At 45.3% G+C, this 19893-nt stretch overlaps 1 protein-coding gene across 1 annotated transcript; it reads right to left on the bottom strand.

Annotated features, from left to right (window-relative positions):
* Positions 1-16548: 16548 nt before the first annotated feature.
* Positions 16549-19584, bottom strand: LOC136546928 (uncharacterized). Its single transcript, XM_066538885.1, has 5 exons — positions 19201-19584; positions 19009-19095; positions 18830-18897; positions 18535-18728; positions 16549-16849 (listed from the first exon to the last, which is right to left on the bottom strand). The coding sequence occupies exons 1-5, from the start codon at positions 19380-19382 to the stop codon at positions 16775-16777; spliced, it is 606 nt and encodes a 201-aa protein (XP_066394982.1). The 5' UTR covers positions 19383-19584; the 3' UTR covers positions 16549-16774.
* Between the last annotated feature and the right edge of the window lie 309 nt (positions 19585-19893).

The following is a 19893-nucleotide window of genomic DNA, read 5'->3' as shown; positions in this document are numbered from 1 at the left end:
CCCACACATGGCTTCTCGCTCACCTCATGTTGCCCTCTTCTACCCTCCTTACTCTCCCTCTCGCGCCCATTCTTCCCTGCCTCTATCCGCTCTCTCTCTGTTCGTCGCCTCTGCTACCGACCACTGGCCCCAATCCCACTACCGGGCGCACATGTGCTGGGCCATAGGTGCGCCATGGATAGGCTGCCCTGGAGGGGCCTCAGGCCCTGCACGCGCCACCCATGGCTGCGGTCGGGGCCTGGGGGGTGCTCCATTGCCATGAACCAAAGTACCATCACGCATGTGGCCAGTCTTCTTCCCACTTCTCCAAGCCATCCAACTACTACGTTCGACCATAGGTGATCTCCTACTGCTATAATTGTAGATGGATGGATTAGTTTTGCACTGAGTCCGTTTGGAACGCCATTGCCACCGCCGACAACCTTAGCCTAGATCCCATTCATGTAGCCGTCGTCTTTGCGACATCCTCCGCTTGTAACTATCCCCATAACAGCACCTATATGGCGTGTGAACCACACACGCTCCTCCCATAACCCCACCATGGCCGTCTTCATGGTCGCCCGACGTTCGGGTCACCATGCCACACAGCCCACCGCACGTCGCCCCACGGTTGTGGGCCACCTCATCCCATGCTGTTGGCACCCATGGATGTGAGCCGGCCCTGTGCACCCCAGAGGCCAGTCCTCCACCACCGTCGTGCCTTCCCCGGCCAGGATTGGCCACCGGCCGGCAACCCAAGCTCGACAAGGCGCTATGGGCTCAAACAAGCCCCCTTGAGCATGGTATGATTGCCTGAAGGATTTCCTACTCAAACAAGGGTTTGAGATAGGAAAGGCTAATGCTACTTTATTTACTCACAAAGTCAATAATGATATCTTTGTTTGCCAAATATATGTTGATGATATAATATTTGGTAGTCCTAATGTGGCTTTTTGTGAGGAATTTAGTAGGGATCATGACAAATAGGTTTGAGATGCCATGATGGGAGAGTTGAAGTTCTTCCTTGGATTTCAAATCAAGCAAACTCAAGGATGGCACATTCATAAGTCAAACCAAGTACACCAAGGACATGTTGAAGAAGTTTGACATGGACAAGGCCAAGCCCCACCAAGACACCCATGCCAACCAATAGACATCTTGACCTTGATCAAGGAGGAAAGGATGTCGATTAAAAGGTATATCACTCCATGATTAGATCCATCCTTTACCTTTGTGCATCTAGGCCTGATATTATGCTTAGTGATGTGTGCAAGATTTCAAGCCCATCCAAAGATTGTCATTTGATGGTCATTAAGAGAGTTTTTTGGTATTTAGTACACGCTCCTAATCTTGGCTTGTGGTTATCCTAAGGGCTCCACTTTTGAGTTACTTGGCTATTCCGATTTAGACTATGCCAGTTGCAAAGTAAATCAAAAGAGCACTACTAAGATTGCCAATTTATTGGTAGATCTTTAGTGTCTTGGAGCTCTAAGAGCAAAATACTCCATTGCCTTGTCCACTGCTGAAGCCAAGTATGTGGCGGCCAGTGCTTGCTGTGCCCAACTACTTTAGATGAAGCAAACCCTCCAGGACTTCGGATGTGAGTTAACCAAGATTCTCCTTTTGTGTGACAACAAGAGTGCCATTAAGTGGGCAAACAAGCTTGTAACCCACTCTTGAACAAAGCACATAGACATCCGACATCATTTTTGAGACCACAAAGCCAAAGGAGATATCACAATTCACCATGTGAGCACCGAAAAGGTAACTAGCCGATATCTTCACAAAGCCCCCTAGATGAGTCAAGATTTGTGCTTTGAGGAGTGAGCTAAATATCATTGAATCTTCATAACATCGCTTGATGTCTATACACATACTTTGTTTGATCTAGTTAGGAGAAAAGAATTGTGAAAATATTGTTGTGACACTTTCAAAATTGTTTTTATAGTTTTCATATGTGACTACTGCTTTGTGTTGAATGTTTGAATCTAGTCACATGTGAAAATATTGTGTCCATCATTTTTTGCCCCCACTATGGCATGATGAGTTCAAGCTAGGAAGTTTTGAAGTTTCCTATGTCGGAAGTCCTGGCTCCAGGGCTAGAACTCCCGACGTAGATCTAGGCAGCGACCCTTTGACCGCCCATTTTAACAGCGCGTGACCTAGGGTAACTCTGTTTTCACCCCAGGCCCGGCCCAGTAACTCTCATTCACCCACCTGCCTCGCCTCACGTCGCTCTCACCCCCCTCACGCCGCCCCCACGCTCCTCGCCCGTAGCTACCATTGCGCTTGTGCCCGTGGGCTTCGGTTTGCCTCCCCGACTGTCGGGGCTCCGGCGCCGCCGCTCTGGGTGCTCCAGCTTTCTTGCTCGCTAGGGGTTTTGGCTTCCCCGTCTAGCTTCGCCCCATTTCCCTATCGCCCCTGCCTCTCTCCTCTCTGCCCCATTCTTCCCCATCGGCATTAAGGTGTGGTGGTTGGTCGCTCATGGCGGTCGTGCTCGCTGTGGACTACATCTTCCTCTCCCTCTCTTTCCCTTTCTTCAAGGTACTTTGTCCATGGCTATCCCTAACCTTATCCCAAATGTACCTTGTGATTTGGATCTATTCTTCCTCCCTCTCTTCTCTTCTACCTTCCTTGTGTGAATGGTTGCATGGATTTGGAGCCCCATGTATGGATTGGCCACCAAAGTGTGCCGGAAGTCCTAGCTCCAGGGCTGGAACTCCCGACCACTGAGAGTCCTATCTAACACCAGAACTTTTGACCTCTTGGTCGCTACTCCATACATCCTTCTCCATCTCTAGGCTCTCGTTCAACATTCTTCTACCTTGATTCTTAGTTTCTCTTCGTTTTCCCACAATGATGGCTCCCAGTGGTGATGACACTCCTCCCCGTCGTAGCGAGAAGTGTTCCAAGTGGAACCAAGACCATGCCAAATCCTCTCAGCCAACTAGACACACCAAGGCATCACTCCCTCATGATGCATCTGGTGGTCGTGGGGCTCATGATCATGCTGCTCGTGCTCAAACCCAAGCTCCAGCTCTACTCGTTGGTGCTACTGCTCGGGAGTTTGTTCTCAGCATTGGCGATGTGCCCATTGGTTGATCTACTGAGGAAGACCTTGATAAAGAAGGAAGAATATTACTGAAGATGTCTACACCATGACTCCCTCTACTCTAGGTTACTTTGGGGCTAGTCAATTGATTCCATTCGATGATCCTACTCCTACCATCCGGGCACCGTAGTGCACTCCCAATCCCGCTGGAGGATACACACCTCATCTGATGGTTGATTACCGTCACCAGGTGGCCAAGATTCGTCATCAGCATGCACAACATCTCTATGATGAGCCTAAGGATTTGAGGATTGAGTATCAGTTTTGGCAGCCATTTCACTTTAATTTCTACCATCATTTGATGTACCTCTGCTTCATCAACAGGTAAGAGGCTCCAGTGATTGCCATGAAGTCCATTGACACCTATGATCTTAGCAAGTTGAAGGGTTTAGACATGAAGTAGTTGCTCAGTGATTTGAGGAGAATGGGGTTAGTGCCACTAATGGAGTTTCGCAAGCCATGGACAATGAGATTATCTATCAGTTCTATGCTGCCTATCACTTGGACACTCATGAGGATACACATGTCATTCATTGGACCACCGAAGGCAAGCACTACAAGGTAGATTTCATTACTTTTTCTCGCCTTCTTGGTTTGGACCGCAAGGATCGCACCTCCACTACCATCACAGAGATTTCAACTCTTGCTATGGATGAGTATCAGTACATGTATTTTGGATGGTCATCGTGCTGATGGGAAGACCGTTTGGCTGAAGCCCTACTACTATGTGCTCAATAACATTCTTTATTAGATCTTGTATCCCAAGATAGGTGACTCGACTAATCTTTATGAGGATTCCCAGGTTGTACTTGATTGCTTTAGCGATGAGTTCACCAAGTTCTCCATCAGTCGTTATATTTGGGACAAGATTTTCATGGCTAGTGAGGATGTGGTGAAGCACTATCCATATGCTCCTTTCATCATGCATATCATTGAGCACATGTCAGGCATTCACTTTCCCATAGATGCCCCTCATAAAGTTCTCAAGTTGTCCAACCAGACGTCCCTTCAGGCAAAGCGCGAGTTGGAGGAGATTGCTAAGGGCAAAGGCAAAGGCAAAGGCAAAGGTGCTTTGGGTTCTTCCTCCCACCATGCTTCTCCACCATGTGCTTCATGCTCTTGCCATGCTCATAGTTCAAGTTCTTCATGAAGTATATGTTTGGAGCTTGTTGTGCTAGTGTTGAGTGTGAGCAAGAGACGCTTGAGAGGTTTTATCAGATTAAGCAGAAGCTTGATATTCACTCCGCACCACCTCATGAGTATGAACCACTTCATGATCCCTTCGTGCTTTATGATGTGGCATGCTAGGAGTTCTATGTGGAGTCATCTGATCCGTCCTATCACCGTGGCAAGCAACAAACTAGCGCCAAAGATGAGGAGTATAGTGAGGAAGACAATGATGACGACGACAACAACGGTGATGATGTGGACTATGACTTTGAGTAGTCATTTCTTCTATGTGGCCTACCCCTTTTGGCACTTGTTGACAAAGGGGGAGTGTTTAGCTTTCATCTTATTGTAATAGCTTAGTTGGTCGCTTGGATTTCAAGACTTTAAAACTCTTAGCTTGTATGAACTATGTCGTGTGGTGGCACTATGTGAAGGACAACTATATATCTATGTGTGATGCATGATTGTAGGACAAGTAATGTTTATCTACCTTTTTAGCTATTATGTTTGTCTCTACATGTGATTGATGATTGTTATTTTAGATGGCCATGTGTTGCTTTGAGTTTTTACTTTGAGATCTTGGCCATCATATTCTCTATCACTTATTGTGTGAATATAACATGTCATATTGCATTTCTTTTTCACAGATATATACTTGTTCACACTCACTTGTTGCACCCCACGAATTGTAAAATTTTGGGGGGCTTTTGTCTTCATATATGCAAATGATGGATAAATGACCATCATTGAAATTTAGATTCATTGCATATATTAAGGGGGAGCTCTCCATAAATTTTGGGGTTCAAAAGCCTTAAAATTCTTACATTCTTATGAAAGCCTAAGTTGGTTGTCATCAATTACCAAAAAGGGGGAGATCGAAAGTGCATTTGCCCCCTATCTGGGTTTTGGTGTATTGATGACATCCAAATTAGGGACTAATGAGATCTTAAAGAGATATAATGCAGCTTTAGTCCCTTAAAAGTTTTAAAGAGTTGATCTAAGATGAAATGGTATCCGTCAATTCTTCAAGTGCAAAAAGGGGACGAACCCAAAGCGCTCTCCAAAGCTTTTATATTTTGTTTTAGGTTTAGGTATGCCGTATTATAAAGAGGGATGCAAGTTTAGGTGGTCTGAGGAAGATAGAGTGCTCAAGCATAAAAATAAAATTAAAAGAGAGTCACGAAATCACCTCAAGAACACTTAGACATAGTTTGTGGACTTTTGGTAGTCGGAAGTCCCAGCATGAGCCGGGAGTTCTGGCTATCGAAAGTCCCGATGTTTGCTGCTGAAAGTCTCGGTGCTTGCTAACTTAGCCGCCAGCCTGCCTGCGCACCTTCACCCATTGGAAGTCTTGGCTCTTGTAGGAAGTCTCAATGCCCTGGGACTTAGCCCCCTGGCTCGGCTGTGCGCCAGGAATCCCGACAAAAGTTGAACATCCCAACTGTCGAAAGTTCTGGTGTTCCACCGAGAGTTCTAGCTCTGGCTGTGTTGACCACCTTTAACTGCACCATGTACAGTGTTTTGTAGAAGGGCCAAAAGTTTCAGCGATCTGTGTCAGAACTTCCAATGCAGATCTGAATGGTTGGATTCTACTATGAATATAAATAGCTCTCTCCTCTCTTCTAACCATTACTGACTCATTCATTGCTCACCAACCTTCATCAAAGATAGCTCCCAAGTATTCAAGGCACCCCTCTCCTCTCCCCTTTGCTCTAATCTTTGATTCCCCTAGGGTTTTGAGTGAAAGGAGAGTAGATTGAGTGAGAGCATCACTTTGGCAAGCTTGATCACTCGATTTCTTCATTAAGCTAATTGGATTTGTGTCTATTACTCTTGGGGCTTTGTCTCTAGCCAACTAGGCATCGCCCAAGAGCTTCCATCTTATGGAAGAGCCTTGGGAAGTTTGTATTACCCTTAATTTCTTAGTGGAAACCTCGAGTGACCTTTGTGGTTGCTTTGAGAGAGGCAAGAAGGTGAAAGAGACTCCGACCTTTGTGGTCACCTCAACAACAAGGACGTAAGAGCTCCTTTGTGGGGTAGCCAAACCTCAGGATAAATCCATGCGTCTTGCGTGCTTGTTGTTGTTGAGACTTGTACTATAACTAATGTTCTTGTTTATCTCTTCCTCCCCAAAGCTTTTCTTTGGGTTTGGACTTGATCTATGGTGTGGTGACCTTTTGGCATCAAAAGAGCAACCCCAGTGATTTACCTTACCACTAGGAAGTGGGGTTTAAAGTGATTGGATTCACAAAGTTCATTTTAGCACATGTAATACATTTCCCGTAGGCGTTGGAACTTCTGATAGTTTACGCTAGAACTTCTGACGACGTCGGAAGTTTCGACCCAAACTATCGGGACTTCCGATAGTTGCTGACAAGTGACTTTGAGTTCTATATAGAAAAATTTAGATATGCCTATTCACCCCCCTCTAGGTATTGTTTAGATCCTTTCGTAGGGGAAGGAATTGGACGACGAAGTCATCATCTAACCCCCTCGACCTTCATGGCTAGGCGGTAGTCCTCAAACCAATGGTATGGGTTGGTCTCACCATCGTAGTTGGAGATGTGCGTTGGTGGTCGGAATCACCTAGGGTAGGGAGGGAGCCACCTGGATCGCTGCCCCAAATGCCACAGGGCCGAAGTGATCTAGGGCAGCGCCCCTGCCTCACTGCATAGGAGTGCGAGACTATGCCTGAGCATGGTGTCTGGCCACGATGGTGTCACGAATGTCATGGTCATCACTGATCTGGTGGCACACAGGGAGACACCAAGAAGAAAGGTCATGCCTTTTGCTCCTACCAAGGCTTGGTGCCTCGGGTACACGGTTGGTCGGAGGTGTTGCTGGAGGTGTCATCGCTGCTTCCTCCCATCAGTGGGGCATGAGCATCGGAGCAGTCCCCATTGGTGGTGGCCTTCATCTGGGATGGCCGAGAGAGCGCAATGCGGTGCCAGGAGGTCGAACTCCTAGCCTGTTGCTCGAGGGTGATGTAGAGGAGCTGCTTTGCCTTGTTCAGCCGCTCGTTGGTATTTGGGTCCAACATGTCAAAGATGTCTTCTAGGCACCAGGCGGTGGTCGCCATGTTGTACGCCGCACGAGGGAAGCGGAGGCCAATAGGAGCCCCCATGCGGGCATCATTATCATCACCGAGAGGGTGCGTAGCTTGTTGCCACACAAAGTCCTCCCTTTAGTGCTCAAGCTCGGCCTCAGCGGCCTCCAAGTCCACCTACCAAGCTTGCAAGCGGTCTGCCTTCTCCTAAAGGTTAGATGCATGGCTGCAGGGACTCTAGTCCGATGGCGTGAGCCCGGGTGTCTCCTCGATAGGATCCTCGCCATCAATGTGGTAGCACATGCATGGTAGGGTGTTGTAGTTAATGTCGTTGGAGTCATACTCCAGGCCATCCCTGAGAGGATCTCAAGGAAGGTGTGAAGCGAGGGGATGTCGGTCCCCACCGCATCGGAGAGGATGGCGCTCTATGACGCCTCATGACTGATGAGGTGCTCTAGCTCCAACTAGAAGGACACCGCCGCATTCTGTATCCTAAAAGGCAGGTCTGGGAGGTAGTACTAGAAGCGGTCAAGCAGTGGGAGCACCTCACCAGTGGTGATCTAGTGGTGGACATTGGCTAGCATGTAGAACATTTGGTGATGGTCCAACATGGTGGCGGTCAGACCTAGACCACGCCGGATCTAGTGGGCCAGAACCTCGAGATCTGCTCCTAGAAGTCCTAGCAAAGGGGACGATGTCGGAGGCTCGTTGCCCACCGACGTAGCCTCATGGAGTAGACAAAGCTCGCCATAGCTATCGGCGACGTAGGATAGGCTCCCAAAGTTTTGGACCTAGCCCGGAGCGCAGGCGCTGGCCATGATGGAGAACTCACTGGGGAAGCAGACACCACCATCTAGGGCAGTGTCGCTTGCTCTGGCGATGAGGCAGGTGGCTCTAGCCACCGTAGAGCTAGAATCGCACTTGACGCTGCCCCCAACCTGGCACGCCAGCTATCGCGAGGTCAAAACCATGGCAAGCATAGTTATTTGAGTCGATGTTAGAGTATGGGTCTCTGGTGGCTCAGGTGGACTCAGGAACACAAGAATCACGTAGAGAAGACACAACGGTTTATCCTAGTTCAGGCCAATTTGGTCTGTACCTCTAGTAGCTGATGATCCTTATACTCAAGAGTACCCAAAATTGGGGGGTTACAATAGACTATAGAGAGAGCTTTGGTAGGAGGTTTGATTGGTGCTAATCCTAAGGTTGCCTCACAGCCGGTGGAGCCTTCCCCTCATCGGAGAGGAGGAAGACGATGGGATGCAGAGAAGGAGCTCTTGGTGCCCCTCTCCGGGTTGCCTTGCTCCCCATGCAGAGCGAAGGTGGATGGAATAGAATGGAGTGTATGGTGATCGATCTGGGATCCTCCCCCTCCTAGGTTCGACCTTATCCCTTATATAACGAGATAGGTCAGATAAAGGTGGTTTGGGGTAACTAGTCTATGGTCTACATGCATCGGAGTCTAAGAGGGTCTTGTAATGGTGTGTCGTCGACCATGGCGGTGTCTTAGTGCTGAAGAAGCCTTGGGCATCGTCCGGCTACTCTGTTCTGACAACCTGCATGTCAGGCTATGTTATCTTGGACTGACCTCCCCTAGGTGGACCTTCTAGTGTCTTCTTGGTGGTGAAGGATGTTGGCTCCAGGGGCTAGCGTGCGGGCTCGGAGCCCCCGAGCCCTCAGGAGGCTGAGGGAAAGCTTTGTCTTCTTGTGTCACACCCCGAACATGACCCTGTCGGGGGAGCAGTTGGTAGGGCCGCACCTTGGGAGCGGCGCCAGGGAGCTCTCGAGCATCGGTAGCCCGGAGCTTATCTTCTTGTGCCTAGGACTAGGCTGGCATTGTTTGTGGCAGAACCGCCTAGAATAACACGCTTTCAGAGGTGCTCGTCTTCCACTAGACACTAAGCACACCAAAAGTAGGCTAAAATGGGTAGTTCCATCAAGCACGCCCCATAGGAGAACTCAAAATAATCCATGTTTTACATCCAGAATCCAATAATGAGTATGAGCTTACAATACTTAGTCTATTTCATACAACATAGAGTCTTGGAAATTATTTATTACAATACCAGAGTTGAAAGTGCGATAATTAAATAGCAGAAAATGTAATAATCATCTAGCGAAAATGATCGTGGATCCATCTGTGCCTACCAGAAGAATCCTCCACACAAGAGCTAACTCTTCAAGCTGCACCTGCAATAGGGTAAAACAAACCCTGAGTACATAATGTACTTGCAAGACTTACCTAATTAGTGGGAACAATTTCCCAACCCTCAAGGATATGATAGGCAATATGGTCTGCTGGTTTCTTTTGTTTGTGGAAAGTATTACTAATAGCGTGTTCTTAAGGTCAAATTTTATAGTCATGATTACTTTATTAGCTAACCATTCTAGATAAGCACATGTTCAACCTTCAAGCAAGGGTTAAGCAATCAGAACCATTTTACCATCTTTTATATTCCAGTTCTTACTACGATGCTAGACCATAGTCAAGTCATACCGTCTCACATAAATGGTGATTCACGAACCAATGTATCCCAACTGGTTACCCCAAAACACATGCCTCACTTATACCCTAGGCACAATCAAGACCAACCCATTTCACTCCTATCGAGGGGTCCAGGCCCATGTCTAAACTTGGACTCCAAGCCCCCACACTTGAGACCCAGTCTTAGTGTGGTGCTTAGACCTCCACCTTTCCTCACCTTCAATCAGTCGGTGCAAAAAGAGCCGGAACCCATGACAAGAGCGCAACAAGCCTTCCCGCTCCCATAAGCAAGTATGTGCTCAGGATAATAAGTCTGTGACCTGACTACTATCCACAGCAATGGACGGTCCTTAATCAACACAGATAGGAAAATAGTGTAACTAAGCTAAGCCCTATGGCTGCGGGACAACTTGTTACGCCCACCAATAACCCATGCCACATCCCTACCCGGTCTTCATTTTCTCTTCATCATTTTTATTATGAAAGTAATAATAATCACCTATTATGAGTAATGGTAGGTTACTCATGCTACCAATGACCTAAGCATAGCATCTACTCGAACCTGCACTAGTAGAACTCATAGGGTAGATATATATATGCATGTGGTTTCCACAAAATTTTCCTGCAACGTCAATGTACAACACACATATACATATATGGTAGATATGAAAAATAGAGGTTATGCACCGGGGCTTGCCTTAGCAGGCGCGGTGTCTGCTGAGTTAGTTAGTGGCAGCTCCAGGACCTCCTCCTATACAAGAATCTCCTTCTTGTACTCCTCAGTGATCTCCTCGAACTCATGATAGCCGGTGGTCACGATCTCTGCTAACTCATTCTCTATATGCATGCGATGATGATGATACAACAACATAGTATTTAGGCAACAACAACTCTTAAAATAAGAATACACATGTTAAGCTACTAAGCTAGCTCTAATAACTAAGATACTAAGCTAACTATCATCTTCATCAAGTAAAGTGTTGTGTTCAACTAATAAGAACCTAGTTTCGCAATTCAATGGTATGCCTTTATTTCTATTAAAGATTTAATATATATTTAAACAAAGAATATTTAACTACCCTAATGTTTAGTCTAGTCTAAGGCCACAAAAATTATAGTGAGCACATAATAATACAATGAAGCTAGGGTAAAAATTTTAGGATTAAAGCTACCACCAATTTACCAAAAAAATTCCTACAATAATTATCCTTCATAATTTTTGGACACCGATACGATTTTATATTAAGTCTACAAGTTTAGCTCAGAAATTAAATTGGGAAAGCATTAACCAATTCCTAAGAAAAAGAAAAACGATTTCAGTCGCGTGGCCAGCGCAGACGTGGCCAGCGCAGACGTGGCCCGCACGCGATGACACTTTTGCAAAAGAGACCTCAAGCTTATCCCGAATTACACCTAAACCCACAACACTATTCCTATGTCTCTCTAACGAATTCATTTAACCCTCTAGCTTTACTCGAATTTCCTCGCGCACGCCCCGACGACTCTATGCACGGCGGCGCGGCGAGCGGTGGCACAGGGCGGTTACGCCGGCCACCAGAGGCCCGCATAGGCCCAGCTGATGGGCCAACCTCCACCTACGGCCCTAGCGCCTATATTAAGCGGCGGTGAGATGTAGCGGGACACACCAGAGTGGGCGGCAACGGTGCGTAGTCGTCCACAACGATGATGGAGCCATTTCGGAGAGCTACGGTGCTAACAGAGTAGTAGAGGTAGCAGAGAAGTATTTGGGGCTCACTGCAAACCTGGCCGAGGTGATGGTTCGGTCGAAGACTACCTAAGCAAGGTTGGCTGCGTGTGACCGAACGGTGTGGCGGTGCACCAAGGCGGACACTACCGGGTCAGTGATGTCGGGGTAGCGGTAGAGGTATGGCCAAGGGGCGCAGAAGGAAGAGGAGTTCTAGGCTAAGCTAGTAGTGCAGCCGATTTGGCTCTAGGTGGATGGCTGGAGGGCTACCATCGGCACCTACCAATCATGGCCTTATCGGCCCAGCGGCAAGGAAACGCCCAAATTAGAGCTTGGTTGGACGCGATTCAAGGTGGACTAGGGATGAGCGAACATGCGACTTAATGGCAGAGCATGAGACGTGACGAATCGAGTCGAGGTGACCTCTCTAAACCGAATTGGTGAGTGGGGTCAGCCGGTCGGGATGGCAGAGAAGGAAGGGGGTAGGTCAGAGCTCGGCTCATCCTCATCTTGGCGGCACGTAGGCGGAGCCATCAGTGCGGCACACGTGCAGTAGCTACGAACAAAATGTGCCCATCCACAACTGGGCACGGCGTGTGTGGCCGCAGTGCCATAAATGGCGAGGTGGGCATCGGCAGCGGGGGCTAGGCATGCACGTGGTGGCGGGTAGGATAGTAGCAACATTGTAGCATGAGGTAGGGAGGACAGCGGCAGAAGTAGTGCGGCGATGGATGGGGAAGCCGTGCGGTAGGGCAGCAGCGGTCGAGGGGGGTAGGGCCAGCGACTGGCCGTGTAGGCGGCCCACAGCCAGCAGCGGACGCTGTGTCCATAGATGGCCAGGCCACAGCCAAGCTGAGGGCGGCCCTAGCCCACCAGCACGTGGCCACGCGCGCACGTGGCTCGGCCGAGCGTGGCCACGATGAGCACCGAAACACGGTGACCGCGCACTCTAGGCTGAGTGACCAGAAACGTATTGCGCATGAATTTAAAGTGTCTGCAAAAACTAAACTACTGGAGTTGAAACTAAACCGCCTTTACTATGCTAAAGAGGGCCTATTAGGCCACCAACCAGAGCTAAAACATGCCACCACCTCTTAACTCAATTTCATAGGATTTATTCCCAAACATGGTGCTATCAAACTGTCTTTGGACTTGAGGAATTTCTTAAGTCTTGAGCTGGATTCAATTTCAAGTTCTATTTCTAAGCTATTAGAAATACTAGTTAGCAATGTTATTTTTCTACAGCAAGAGTTACATTGTCATCTACAAAGTTTGTACTTCAAACCTTATTTAGGTGTCACACACATGTTCTATAATACTTTTGCTTCATAAAAATTGGTTTTCAACCCTACTTGATATACATGAGCTATTGAATCAACTTTCATTTAATATTTTTATTAGTCATTTTAGGTTACAAGAAATTGATCGACACACTTTATCACATGTTTTATCATATAAATATGATGCTCATGACATGGTTTAGTGGTTTGTTTAGGGTGTAACACCGAGGGTGTTACATCGTTAACCGGGCAAGAGCCAAGGGCCGGGCTTGGATGCACCGTAGATCGGGTGCCTGGTGCTCGGGCAAGCCTCCGAGCCCCAAGCGGCGGTCATGGCCAAGTTAGGCTTGGCCGGGTCTCCTTGCCAGAGGGTGCGTGTGAGCGTGCCCGATGGACATAGCCCTCGAGCCCGGACGATTCTGAAAGGGTCGGTCGGGGGTCTTCTTCGGTCAGGAATCATCGGACGCGAAGCTTAACATACCCATATGTTAGGATCCCATTAGTGAGCATCATAAATCAATAGGATTTTATGTACATACTAGCAAAGCACTAGCAAACATGCCCATATGTTACAACGGATGTATAACATTATATAATTTATGGTTTAAAGTTTATTCAATTGCTACGTAATATACTCCAATTTATTTTGGAGTTGGAAAAAAGCCGTATCCACTTCAAACTCGTGGTAGCAAACTAATCGTAGTAGCTCCAAACTCATCAAGAGGTTTAGCGCATGTGAAGGACTAGAAGTGAAAATTTGAGGGGAAAAAGCCGTCTGCAGCTCCGCCACTGTCCTACTATGTTGGGCGCGCACCCCCACACCTCGCGCCGAAGATTCCTGCGCCGACCGCCTAGGCCCCCACGGCGCGCTGCTAGTAGGGCCGCGCGCCCACACGCCCTTTGCCGCTAGCCCGCTCGTGCTAGCAGCTGGGGCCACACCCCCCGCGCTGGATCTTCGTTGCGCCGGCTGCCATGGCCCCCCGAGCCGCTGGCCTGCAGAGCCGCCTGACCGGTGCGATGCGCCACCACGCCCCGATGCCGGCTGCTCGCCTCGCCGCTGGCCGCACCGACCCCGCACAGCCGGCCCTAGTTCTCATAGCCACGGGAGAAAGGGAGAAGAGGACGATTGCATCTTTTGGATAAGGTAGGGGCAGTATAGTCTTTTCCTCTTTCTTCTTTTTTCCAAGTATTTTCTAATCTATTATTTGTCACCAACTCCGTGAGTTGAGAAACAGCGACAGACGGCAGCTTTGGATAAAAAAACAGAGCCAAATATACAAACTTAAAAAAATAGGAGCGAACGTATAATTAGAGTTGAAAACAAAAGCAGTCATGCAATTGTCCCAACGATATACCTCAAACATCCAAAGCGATGCCACGTTACTTCAATGCAGGTTTAGACCAGTTTACGTATTCAAAACTGAGTAACTCCCATAGACTAGGTAAATGTATTCGTGAAGTCATTTATAGCTATTATATTTAAAAAAACATTCCAGCAACTTGTCTATATTATTTTTTATTTTTCCTAGCCGGCTATCCCACTATTTTCATTGACCATATTTTTCTAACAAGTCCTGCTTGTTATCTGTGTTTTCTAATTTAGCTTAACTGTTGTAAAACACTATATTTTAGATAGAATTTCTATTTTACATAATAACTAAATCTTATAATTTGACATCTAATTTTATCGAATCTCTTGAGTTACTTTAAGGTGCGCGCTGGTACTCGTACATAAAGGCGCAGCACGCCAAGGATCCATGTGGGTCGTACTGCCATATCACGTGGTGCGGCCCCCTCGGGAGATCCTGAGCATCCGGTAATCGCCGCCCGAGTTGTTCTGTCGTTCATGGAAATCAGACTGGCGTGGTGTGTACCGTGTGTGGCCTTGCTTGCAGTTTCAGTACGCTAGTACATCGAGATCGACGCTGGGAACCAATCTCCCATGCAGGAAACGTGCGTTGGGTCCACGCCTGGCCCAGACGCATGCAGTGAGTGGCACTGTGGCAGTACGTGGAAAATTTTACATTGAGGCCATGTTTAGATTACAAAAAATTTCAACTCGATGAATAGTAGCACTTTCGTCTTATTTAGTAAATATTATTCAATCATGGACCAACTAAGCTCAAAAGATTCATCTCGTGATTTCGAACTAAACTGTGCAATTAGTTATTTTTTTTACCTACATTTAATGCTCCATACAAACGGCTAAAAATTGATGTGATGGAGAGAGAGTGAAAACATTTGGAATTTGGAGGTGATCTAAACAAGGCCCGAGTCTGTTGCCTGTCGATTTTTTTGAATGATAAATTTAGCTGATACTGCTTATTGTGAGAGAAAAATACGAATAAATTTTTGTCACGAGCAAACAGGCTCATTATATGCGGACGATAAGCCAACTTGTGGTCCCTTGTCGTCTACAGTTGCGTACACCCACACCCACCGAAGGCCGAGTGGTCCATGCGCGCATTGTAAAATCGATAGCAAAAAATCGTGAAACAAGGACAAACAGTAGAATTTACCATTCCACGCTAGGCGCACCCAGGGTTCAGAATTTCCATCGAAACTCCACAATTTTCAGTCCTATATATATCAGTGACTTCCGGTAAATATGTGTAGTGATAATTTTGTTTTTTATTTGGATAAGATTCACTTAGTTTTTAAATTTTTAGTTAGAGTTTTACAGATTTTCAAAAATTTTAACCAAAATTTTAGGCCTCATTCTTTTCCCATGGAATGACTACATGGAAAAAATCCAAGCTAGAATGCTTGCTAAATTTGTATAAGTTTCATCAATTAGAACAATTTCTAGGTTCGTTCTACTGTAACTTAAGGATTTTCGTTCCTGCCGATCCCTCCTCTCGTATTTTCCAATTCCATTTAGACGGACGTTCACCCGTCTTTAATCAAGCCAACACCCTACCAACTCCCACTGCGGTCCCCTTCCCTTCTTATTCCAGCCAACGATCCACGACAGCACCCCGGTGAAACCACTTCTCTCCCCGCACGCTTCCCCATGTAGGTGACGTCAGCTTAAAAAAGCAAAAACATTTATTTTAAAATGCTATAACTTTCGAACGGTGTATCTGTTTTTAATTCCGTTTGCACTAATGTGTTCTACGCGACGAGACGAACAAAACTAGACCCCATTTGTATATATTTCGAACAATTTTTTTCTAGTACCAATTTAATATGTTATGATATTAATTTGAACATCTTAGTTCTTGAATATAACTTATATGTCAAATTTTACATTTAAGTCATTCATCAAATTATATATCTAAGTTATATATAAAAGTTTTGTGTATTTTTTTTAGCTTTTTGTAAGAAATTATGTTAAGTTATACATAAAAGTTCTGCGTATAACTTTGTCACGAAGTAAGTTATGTACGTAACTTTGTCACGTTGAAGTTATATGTTGAAGTCTTGTGTATAAGTTATACATATAAGTTATACGTTAAAGTTTATTCCAGAAATTATTATGCGTCAAAGTTTGTGAGTATAATGTTGTAACTTTTCAAAAAGTAAAAGTTGTGGATTTTTTTGCCAAAAATAGAAAACTTTCGGAAAAAAAAGGAAAGTTGTGGAAATTATTTTTTACCAAAAAAAAGGAAAGTTGCGGAGGTTGATTTGAATCCAGTGAACGTTCGCTAATTAGCGTGTTGCTATTGGTACGCGGAACACAGGTCGCGGCGCGCGAATAATATGTTGCGGCCTAAATTATGAACTTACCGTGGTTTCTTGTTAGGATATCAGTGACCGCAGAAGCACAGCTGCACAAGCAACTGACGACAATAAAACATCCAAGGAAATTTGTCCTCTCGCTCATAGGAGTTCGTAGCTAGTCGCTAGAGTCACTAACTGAACAAGCCGTGATTACAAAGCATCGAATGAGATACTTAAATAGGCGATGACACCGAGATGTGTCATGCATGTTGCCTCAGTAGTTTCTTCTGGTTACTGCCCAACTTAAATTGTCTCCTCCAGTTGGTCTCCTTCTCTAGGATTTGTTCTTTGTGACCTTGTCGATTAGAGGATCGATAATTGAATCCACCTCTTTCTTTATCTCGTCAACCTGCCAATAATGTCAGCCAAGTGAAACAGTTATATCCTTTTTATTTATATATGCTGAACTAGTCTATCAATCCATGCTTTAGAATGGTCTAGAATCTTATGTTACATAATAAGTATTAAAAGTTTGTAAATAAATTTAAAATATATAACTAATCAAAAATGATTATTTTTACTCTCTCTCTCTCTCTCTCTCTCTCTCTCTCTCTCTCTCTCTCTCTCTCTCTCTTCATTTTCTAACACAATACTCATTTGAATACTTGAATACTTAATAGTTTGTTTCTAATTGTGATAAATTTAATAATTACTTTATATGTAATTTCATCCTGGCATTGCACCTCATGAGTTTCAATACGTATTTTTTTTGAAACATTATCTTAGGTTATATCACATTTTTATATGTATTTGTGACATCATAAATCTATATTTGTTTTTGTACATTTTGGTCTTATTAGTTGTTTGCTGCAAGTCTTTTATTCACATGTTAAGTTCAAACTCTCGTATTATATCTTTATTCATTTTTGTCTTTTATATTTTATTAAAAAACTATTATAGGTCGCCACTATTAGTTACCACAATTGCATAAACCATGTTTTTAGCATGCACCATAGTACCAGATGTTGAATTTCCTTTACCAAAAAAATATATATTTGCAGTAGTACTATTTATAAAGAAACTCTCGGTATCATTGTTATATCATGAGAATATTTTCCATGATCGATAAACTATAAAATTATATTTATTACTATGCATGCATATTTTGTCTACATGGTGAACTAGGAGTAACTTAATGGTTATGTTTCTTGTAGTGAAATCTGACCTCCCGTATTCAAGTCTCAATTTGACAGGGTACTAAAAAATAAAATAAAAGTTGACTCCTGTGTTCTTCACTCGAGTTGTTTAATTTTTTGTTTGGTTTTAGCTTTTTTTGGTCGATATATCTCCACTCGAGTGGATTAATCGTTCGCTTAGCTTTAGTTTTTTTTTTTCAATATCTTCTCTTTACAGATCCTCTTAAAGTAGGAAGCAGAAGAATGACAACGAAAAATAATAATAACAATAGCCATTGTGCAGTTGCTGGTGAAATAATAGCTTAAGGCAGTTTCAATGGTGCATTGATGATGATTTCTATCCTCATTAAATGATTTGCCACGTAGGCAAAACGTTGACATGACAACGTAATTAATGAAGAAAGAGAGCAAAAATCATAGAAATGGTTTCTTCATGAAGAAATCAGGTCTACTTTTGACCCAATACACCAAGAAACTATGAAATCACCATTGGGAAGAAACCACCAGTTTCTATGGAGCTCATGTCGCACTCCCATTGGAGGAAGAAGATAGAGTTAAGAGAGAGAAAGAGAAAATAATTATTACTTATAGAAACCATGAGTCAAAAAAACAATACTTTTTTTTTACGATATTCTATGTTATAGCTATAGTTTTTTTCGTTGGACTGCCTAGGGGTTCACGACTCACGACTCACGAGCAACGACAACGAGTGCCTTGAGAGCCTGCGTGTCGATCTATAGTTTGGCGGGCCCATATGTTCACATGCCATATAAAGTCAAAACGATCGACGACCCTAGCTACTGGTACTCCATGATCGTACCAAGCCATCATGGAAGCACGTACTACTAACAACTGCAGTAATCGGAAGCCAATAGATTGGGTAAAAAGTAAAACTAACCTTCTCAATCAGGGCCTCAGCTTTGTCGGCGTCTTCCTCGATCTCATCCGCGATCGCCTTAATCTTGGAGGCTGCCTGCTTCAGAGTTTCATTGCCGGGGAACGCCTCGGCAACCTCGACGGCGACCTTCTCGGTCGCTTCCGCCACCGTGTCGATCACCTCGACCGCCGCCTCCGCCGCCTTCTCTACGTTATCTGTTACACAAAAGTTGCAATTGCAATCAAAGTATATGCATGCTATGCTAGAAGATTTCACAAAGTGTGGGGACACGGTCGTCTCCGCCGTGTTTATATACCTTCTAATGTTCTGAACCTTCTGTAGAGAGGTACTGCTGCAGCTATGGCCGCACCAAACAACCAGGGCCTGGCAAAACGGAGATGATAGGCCGTTTTGGAACGCGAGAAGGAAATCGATCGAATAAATTTGGAAACTATGAACGAGTAACGCATACATGTATCTGTTTTCTTCACTCACCATGACAAAACTGAAAGCAGGTCCGGTATTGGGATTATGAGGTTTCCGCCTAACGAATTTGCAGAGTCTGGATCTACTGCACGGATTCTGAACAAAAAAACAGGTGAGATTATATGTTCGTGAAACTTCAGGCATGCTAGATACAGTGCATCTTAGGATCTATGAGGAGCTTTAAGAGAGAGATGCATTTACCGGGTAGTTCTTTTGATCGGGCTCGCGCCTGAAGAAATCGTCGTTGAGCCGAGAAGACTTTGGCGGTGGGCATGAGGTGATACGGAGATCACTGGAGTCCCGTGGCAACGAGGAGGAGAAACCACAAGGGCGGTCTGAAGTGCCAAGCCTCGGGAAGCAACCGAAGAACTGAGCGCGGCCATGTGGGATTTAAGTGATGCTTCGTTGTAGTTGGAGCCGAAGCTACTCTCTTTGGTTATATGTATCTAACTACTAGTTTATTGCCTGGAGAAGAGAACTGCTTCTGTTGCTGTCTAGTTCCGGGTAATCCTCGCCGCGAAATCTATCACTCACTCCGAACCAGCTACGAGCTACCAGCACGTATATAAACGGAGAAAGCAACCAATGATGATACACAGCATGCAAGAAGAGATATATAGAGAGATAAAGAAGTGGTGAACCGAAAAAAACCGAGAGACCGAAAACCAAGCCTGAAAAAACCAGGACTAGAACATGCTCTGGGTTTTTTTTGGGGGTTCGTACGGTTCTAGGCTAGGCCACACAAAGCACATCTTTATCCCGGTTTTTTTTTTTAGAATCACATCTTTATCCCGGTTGTTCAGTGAAGAAACTTGGGGGTATTTTTTACTCAGGAAAATGGAGTCGGACCAGTCTCCAGTCACCAAAGACGACACGGCCCATCGTGGTCCACCC

Source organism: Miscanthus floridulus, chromosome 3, assembly GCF_019320115.1.
Source record: "Miscanthus floridulus cultivar M001 chromosome 3, ASM1932011v1, whole genome shotgun sequence".
Lineage (NCBI taxonomy): Eukaryota > Viridiplantae > Streptophyta > Magnoliopsida > Poales > Poaceae > Miscanthus > Miscanthus floridulus.
Note: the sequence above shows the minus strand (reverse complement) of the source record. Positions and strands in the feature narration are given on the sequence as shown.